The sequence below is a fragment of the Ixodes scapularis genome, unplaced genomic scaffold (genome assembly GCF_016920785.2).
Source record: "Ixodes scapularis isolate PalLabHiFi unplaced genomic scaffold, ASM1692078v2 PGA_scaffold12__126_contigs__length_90152505, whole genome shotgun sequence".
NCBI classification, from domain to species: domain Eukaryota; kingdom Metazoa; phylum Arthropoda; class Arachnida; order Ixodida; family Ixodidae; genus Ixodes; species Ixodes scapularis.
Window position 1 is genome coordinate 17,527,300 of NW_024609838.1, and position 7,921 is coordinate 17,535,220.

Genomic DNA, 7,921 nt, shown 5'->3' on the forward strand with positions numbered 1-7,921 from the left:
AAAGCAAAAGGCCTAAAATTATTCCATAGTATTGGAGCCTTTTAAATATGTCCACAGAGTGCTTCAAAAAATATAATATAATGTGGACTGAAAATCCATGGCGGGAGATCAAGCGAAACATCCGACCCACGACGGGTGTGAAAAACACTGCTTTTCGCCGCGGCCTCTTTAAAAATTCATAAGTCCAGAACAAAAAATCCGACGAACTTGCGGTTTGTGTCGACTGCGGTTTCAGAAACGTCGCCATAACATATATTTTTTTCATCGAAATTAAAAATTCGACCCTTTTTGCCTGCACGATTTGAGATGAAACCACCCATATATATATATATATATATATATATATATATATATATATATATATATATATATATATATAGAACGGGCATGGTGGCGGGGGGCCGAAGGCGTGGGTATATATATATATATATATATATATATATATATACATACCGGGTGTTTTTTTATTCTTACAGATTTGTTTTAAACAAAGCCATGAAAGCTACACTTATACGGTTTGGGCAGGTGAGTTAGGCGGCCAGGGGGACATTATGTGGGTGGCTAATCTTCGCGATAAGTCGGCTAATTAATTAAAATTCACTAATTAACTTTTCAATTAGTGAAAATAGACATATGGTTCCAATCAGAAACCGCATAAGGACAGATATTCGCCAGTCTCGCACGCCAGTTCGACCGCCTCCATTCCCTTTCTCGTAAAAAAAAAAAAAAGAAGAAATGTAGCTCGCGCGCGCGTGGCCAGGCGACAAGCAACGCCTCGCTCATTTCGCCCCATTTTTCACGTTGCAACTCAAGAAGGTAGGACGAAGGAAAGGAAGGTCGGGGAGGAGGAAGCAGACGAAACTCTGGAGAAAGCAGGAGGTTTCGCCCTCTTGTCCCCAGCGTTTCGTCTGCTTCTCCCTCCCCAGCCTTCTTTTCCCTCGCCCTGCCTTCTTGAGTTGCAACGCAATATAACAAAGGAACATCCGGACACTTAGGTTGGAGGGTGACCTTCTTCCAAAACAAAACAAATACCATCAGATTTGTAGACATCCTCCTAACTCTGTACCTAAACTATAAGGGACGGAGTATTTACTGCATTAGTATGATTAATGATAGTGCGAGCCTCTTTTACTAACCGTTTGTGACCATCTCTCTCGGTTGAGATAACTGAGGTGGACTACCAAAGAGGTAAACAATTATTGCACTCAATAACATGCTGTGACAATTCTCAGGAGGGGTCCTTGTTCTTAACCCAACGTTTGTATTCGCTTAGTTGTTCATTGAGGTTACGCTTGGTTTGCCTTATGTAACAGAGGCCTCAATCAAAAGGAGCTCTGCAGGCACCCAACACACAATTGACATCCTTTTCTTTGCTGTTTTGTACATGAAGTTTTCGCGAAAACAGACAGTGTCGATTTGTTTAGCCTAAAATCATTAAAAAACACTGTGCCGGTACGGTAACGGTTCCCAACTGATTTAAGATTGTGGGAGATGCGATGGAATAAAGGACGAAGTACGCGTTAGGTGGGTTTGGGAGTCCCGACTCTTCTTCTTGAAGGAAAGAAGGAACGATAACTGTTCGAAAACAATCTTCCGGACAGCCAGCCGCACCACAACGGTCGAAAAGGCGTTGTGGCGAGGACTTAATGGGTTCCGGAGATGATTTCTTCAAAGCGCTCTTCGCGAAGTTTCGTACAACGTCAGGCTTCACATTTTTAGAAGAGCAGCGAGGCAGAGACAAATCCTGCCAATCGCGTCGAGGCAAATCCTGGTCGTTACGTCACGAAAGGAAACCATCAGAGGGTGCCACCGAATCTCCTCGGCGTTAATATACAGGGCATCTCTAGGGTCAGATCATAGCGTCTTCGAGTTCGTGGCCTCAATGGCGACGTCAATCTGAAGACGCCACGACGTTCACGTGACGTCATCACGGTGTTTTAGAAAGGTCAACTTTATTAGGTTACCACGGTTATGAAACTGTCCATAGATGCTGCTTGCCCCTGCAGTTCGCCCCCCTCACGCACCCCGATTCGCTTCCAGTCGTTCGACGCGCCGGACGGCTGCTATGTTAACTGCAGTGTATTCAATGCTTTGTTCCCGATAAAAGTATTTAAGTTACTATATACCTGCTTCGTAAAGTATTTAAAATACTATTCAAGTTACTTTCACTGTAAAGTAACTTGAGTAGAGCACAAATACTTAGAAATGTAATTCAATTACTTTTAAAGATACTTCGCATTGCGTAATTTGTATCAACGTCAGTGAGAAGCACAATCACACAGTTGGGCAATCTGGTTTACCAGAATGGTTCATTAGCACGCAAACACACAACGGCAAGAAAGAAAAAAAAATACATCGTAGGGATATTTTATGCAGTACAAATATAAGGAGCAGGATATCACTCATGTATGTTACAAAACATTTCTAGGTCAAAAAAGAAAGACGTCGCTTTAGATATTTGCAACCTCCACGATCTATAAGGGGCGCGTTGGTGCCTATCAAAATGGCCGTCATCTGGATGATCGTCGTAGAACAGAACTATAAGAGGCGGGGTCTGCGACGCATAATAAATTCTAGTTTTGCTTTATACGAGCAGTATTAGAACTTTACTTTTATTTTTTTTATTTTTTTCAGCCAGGAAGCACATGTTTCGTAAAGCCGATTATCCAGGAGATAAGGAGCGCGATTCTCACACCCCGGTACCACCGTCGCTGAAACTTGCGAATAGTGACATCGCTGAATATCACGTCGTGCGGCGCACCTTAGATGCATCGTTTAACTACAATCCACATTCTCTATAGAGGGAGAGAACTTTGGATACAGAAATTAGTTAATGGAAAACAAGGAGAGCCCACATAATAGCCACGGCACTGGTAACACCTTCTTTAAGTAGGTTGCGTTCAGAAAGGTTCTCAAGGTTGATGGAGGGGTGCTTTGTTAGGCCCGCTTCAGACGGAGCAATTTCACCCAGCAACTTGACGTCGCAACACCAGCAACACCGGCCGCCGGCGTTCACACGCAGCAACCGAATTGCTCCGACTTGCTATCATCATCATTAAATTTTATTCTTCTTTTACTATTTAGACGCCCAGCTACGCGCTAAAAACGCGTTCTTATATCTTTGAACGACGTTGAGAATACTAACTAATTTTTCTGAAACTGTTTATTTCTGAAAACGATCCATTCCAAACCAGAACTAAGTCTTTAGCTGTCATCATCACCACCACAGGGGTGTCACGTGAAAATATCGCGTCTTTGATTGGCTGCAGCCGCTTCAACGGTCTTCGAATTGCTCCGACTTGCTCGTCCGTTTCGAGCCGGACCCGATCTCAGCAATTCGTGTCGATCTAGGCAAAGCTAGGGAACAACCCGCCAGCAACCTCAAAATTGCTGGTAAAGTTGCCCCGTCTGAAGCGGGCCTTAGCATTTTTAGAGGTAATTGTGCTCGCAGTTTGTTTCCTGCTTATCAATGTTCGTTTAGAGACGGTGTTCGCGAAAGAAATAAGTGCCAATCTGAAGGAAAAACACACAAAAAAAAACAAAAAAACACGACGTTTTGCCCTAGTGGGGTTGAATATACCACAAGCAAAAAAATTAAAAAAAGACTTATTTCTGTGTTCACTTCTCATTTTCTTCTATCTGTTATTTTTTTTACACTAAAGTCAGCATTGTTCTCGAGGGTCGTTTCCCATTCTGCTTTGCGCCTCAGTGTGGCAATCTTTACTTCCGTAAAAGCACCCCTTTTGTTTGAGGAGTTTGTGGGGGAAACTCTAGGAAACAAAAGGCGCCTTTCGGAAGGCGAGGGGAAAAACCTTTATTGGTACGAACTTTGGGGTAAAATATGAGCCACAATCGGCACAAAAGCAATGTTTTCACGAGTTCAATCTAAGTCGCCGTAGCTTATATCGGAGCTAGCAACAGGATTTGGTTGCTAGAAAGAATGTTCACGTTTGCTCGTGCCACGCCCACGCCAGTTCATACCGAAAAACTTAGAAAATGGCGGGATGTCAAAAAAGTATTTGAGATAATGAGTACAATATACTCAGAAATGTAATTAAAGTACAGTATCTTGAGTAGAGTATTTGAGATAGGCACCAGCCTGCTGCTATGAAATACGTACTTTTCGAAACAGCGTCTAGATAACGTTTCACCGTACTCAATGAAACACATAGTTAAGAAACGAAAATCTAGATGGCGCTTCAAACGACGGGAGGCGGATTTAAGTCGGGGGGGGGGGGGGGGGATTCTCCTTTCCGCGGGAGTTCCACAACTGAAGTAATTCTGTAAATTTGAGAGATGTTCGCCATTACGTAACAACTTGAACGCCGTGATGACGTTAGTGTCAGAACCGACGTCACCTGACACGGTCGTCACATGGCATCAGTGATTAAGCAGAAAATGTGCATTATTGCGCAGACCAAGCCAGGTTTTGTTACACTTCAGCCGTCTGGTGGCCGTGTTCGAGGAACGGAGGCTAAGAGGGGAAATTGTATCCAAGAAATGCTCAAAGGGTTGATGGGATAAGAAGCGCTCGGCTCTAAATTATACATTCTGTTCTAGATTACAAATTACGTTCCCTACTAAATTTACACCTGCTGCAATATACGAACCTTCGGAAACGTTCCGTCACAGATATACATATTGTTCTACATTTTAAATCTTTTTTAGTTCTAGATTGAATCAGTCTAGAACTGAACAATCTTGTAATCTTGTATCAATTCAGTTCTAGATTTGAAATTATGTTCTAGACGAAAGTTTTACTTTTGATTCAAGTTACACATTCCACAGTACGAGCATACCGCAACGCTTCGTATTATAGGTAACAACGTTGCACAACATTTAAGCGAAAACGGGAACGACAAATTGTTTCTCATAACGCAATCACTACACTCATTTCTGTGAACAATGCAGGTCGAGGGCAAACAGGCCAAGCCACCTGGAAATTAGAAGAGCGGATGTCAGAAAGCTCATGCGTCAGGTAGGTTGCAGGTGCACATACACTGCTTTCTGGGGAAAAGAGCAGAGCCACGTCTTCGTCCCAGTGAGAGCGCATTGAATGAAAGAATTCCTAGTCGGGTGGTCCACTTCAAAGACGAGACTGTGATTGTGCGTGAGTATCAGCCTTTCTGAGCGTCCAATCTCTGCACCCAAACATGCGAGTTGTCCGTTGTAAAGAGCGAGAGAAACGTGCGCCGTACGCTCGACCGCTAAAAGCGGTACCGGGACAGAAGTTAGTTCTAGTAAGCGGTGGGAAGGGGACATATTAGGGAGTTTGAGTAGACCGTGTTTTCCCCTCCGCTAGCTCTCCGCTACGAAGAAACCGCCACTACGCCTGCGCGCCGATGGCCTTGGCTGTAGAGTTCCGAGTAGCGGAGGGGCTTAGCGGAGCGGGAAACACGGTCTACTAAAACTCGCTATTGATATCGGGAATACTATGTCACCCATTGAAGTCAACGGGAGTATGCAAGCCAGCTGGTCAAGTACATAATAACCCTGGGGCGTCTGGAGGGACTGTTATAGCTTGACAAGCTTCTATAGATACCCCCGCTCGCCATGATTGGTGACTTCCTCCTTTCCACTCGCCTCCTTTCCGGCGTTCTTTCAACTAAAGTGGAAAGAGTGGAGTACTTCGCAGGAGGGGCCCGAGCTGCAGTTCTTAGCTCGCATCAGGCTGCAGACAAACGCAAACACGGAGCTTCCTGTTTTTGTTTTTCCCGGTCCTACCTACGCTTGATGTTTACATTGATTACTCCTTGAGTGGGAACAAGTCGGTTCTGTAGTGTTGAAATAAGATAATAGATATAATAAAGACAATTAAAGACGTTTACAATTTTTTGCCACGCCGAATGAGATCGCAGCTCTTCAGGAGGAGGAGGGAAGAGTATGCCCCTCTTCTTTCCCCGCTAAATTTAGCTAGAAAATTTTACCTTCGTGAGGTCACACGTGACGCCGTGAGGTTAAATTTAGTGGGAATACTTTTCCGCCAAATTTAGCGGAGAAATTTCCCCGCTAAATTTTGCGGGAATATTACCAATGTTAGATGCGTGTGACGTCACACGTAACGTTTCTTGTAATGACGTCACACATGACGTCACGTGTGACGTCACGAGGGTAACGTCATTACGTTGCAATCGTGGCCCTCACAAAGGTTACCCTCACGAGGGTACCCCTCGTGAGGGTAATCCTCCTGACGCTCGTGAGGGTAACTCTCCTGACCCTCGTGAACGTAACCTCGTGAGGGTTACCCTCACGAGGGCCACGAGTTTTTCCCTCACAAGGGTCACGAGGGTTACCCTCACGAAGGTAACCTATGTGACGTCACGTGTGACGTCATTATGGGAAACATCCCATGATACAACGCGCGGTTACGCACGTGTGACGCCGGCTTGAGGGCGTCACACGTGCGCAGCCCTTAGGCGCCCTCAAGCCGTTTCCGGCTTGAGGGCGCCTAAGGGTTGCGCTCTAAAATGAACGGCGAAATTGGTGAACAGAATGACAAAGAGAAACGAGGCAAGCATAGCCCAGTTCGTCCTCAGTTTGCGCTGCCGGATGGCGAGTTTTCAACAAGAGGCTTAGATGCTTCGTTTCCTCCACGACGTTCTTTTAGGACGTTCTTTTAGCAAGTTTTTCCTACCAGCTTCGAGTAGATCTGGATTTCGAACACGTATTATCTAAAATGTAATGAAAATCTTGTCTGCCCATAGGTGTCTCTAACTGCTGTGAAGATTTCCAAGCATGGAGAGTAAGAGTCGAGCTCCTCTCGTACAACTCATTGATGGCATCAGACGGTCCCCCTTTATGAAGCCTTCTGTCGTCCGCGAGGCTCTCAAGTACAGACCACGCGACGGGGACATAGTCCTTTTGACGTACCCCAAGGGCGGGTCCCACTGGACGCAACGCATCATCCAACTTCTCTTAGATCGGGGAGACGGCGCATCAACTTACTCGGATTTCTTTCGACGAACTCCAGTTCTGGAATACCACGGTGCTGCGGTCGTCAATGATCTGCCTTCACCGAGGTTCTTCAGGACACATCTCCAGCTGCTCCGGAACAACTTCAACGACAAGGCGAAGTACGTGTATGTCGCTCGGAACCCATGGGACACGTGCGTGTCGCTCTACCATTATACGCGACGTGTACCCAAGTACAAGTTTGAAGACGGCACGTTCGACGACTTCTTTGAGGCCTTTGTTACTGGAGAGTTGTGCTTTGGAGAGTACTTCGATCACGTGCTCCATGGATACGCTCGGAAGGACGACCCGAACGTCTTCTTCATGACCTACGAGGAGCTGAAAGCAGATGCTCCCGGAATGGTTCTGAAACTTGCCTACTTCCTCGGCGAAGAGTACGGAAAGTTGCTTGAGGGCAGCGAAGAGATGTTTCAGGAGGTCTTGATGAAAAGCAGCTTCGAGTTCATGAGCCGTGTGCTCGAACCTCGAGAGAAGGAGTTTTCGACACTCGTTGAAAATTCGTCTTCTTTTGCGGACAAGATTTCCAGCTCCAGACAAGAAGGACGGGAAGAGAATGACTTCAGGCTTTTTCGTAAAGGAAAGGTGAACGACTGGCCGGAACTCTTTTCATCCGATCAAATCCAACGCATGGAAGCCAGGATTGATCAAATGACGGAAGGAACGGACCACATGAGCCTGTGGAACGTAAAATAAATCGTCATCTTACGTTATTTTTTTTTCCGTAGGGGCCTTTTTGATACTCTTCAATAGATAGATAAATAAACTATATTGAGCATTTAAGAGCTCGCTTTTTGGTGATCAGTTCTAGCTCTAATAATCGCACTACGCGAGTATCATGTTTTCCATTGCCCGTCGTCCAGTTGAATAAAACCACATACAACAGAAATGTTATCTGGGTTCATAACCTAGCTTCCAAAATACATATACTTCCATGACTGATTTTTTCTAC

At 45.2% G+C, this 7,921-nt stretch overlaps 1 protein-coding gene across 1 annotated transcript; it reads left to right on the top strand.

The window, feature by feature from the left end:
- Positions 1 to 5,015: 5,015 nt before the first annotated feature.
- LOC115323242 (amine sulfotransferase-like) lies at positions 5,016 to 7,665 on the top strand. The gene is made up of 2 exons (XM_040213202.3): positions 5,016 to 5,110; positions 6,705 to 7,665. Exon 2 carries the CDS (start codon positions 6,736 to 6,738, stop codon positions 7,663 to 7,665), a length of 930 nt encoding a protein of 309 aa, XP_040069136.2. The 5' UTR covers positions 5,016 to 5,110; positions 6,705 to 6,735.
- Positions 7,666 to 7,921: the final 256 nt, after the last annotated feature.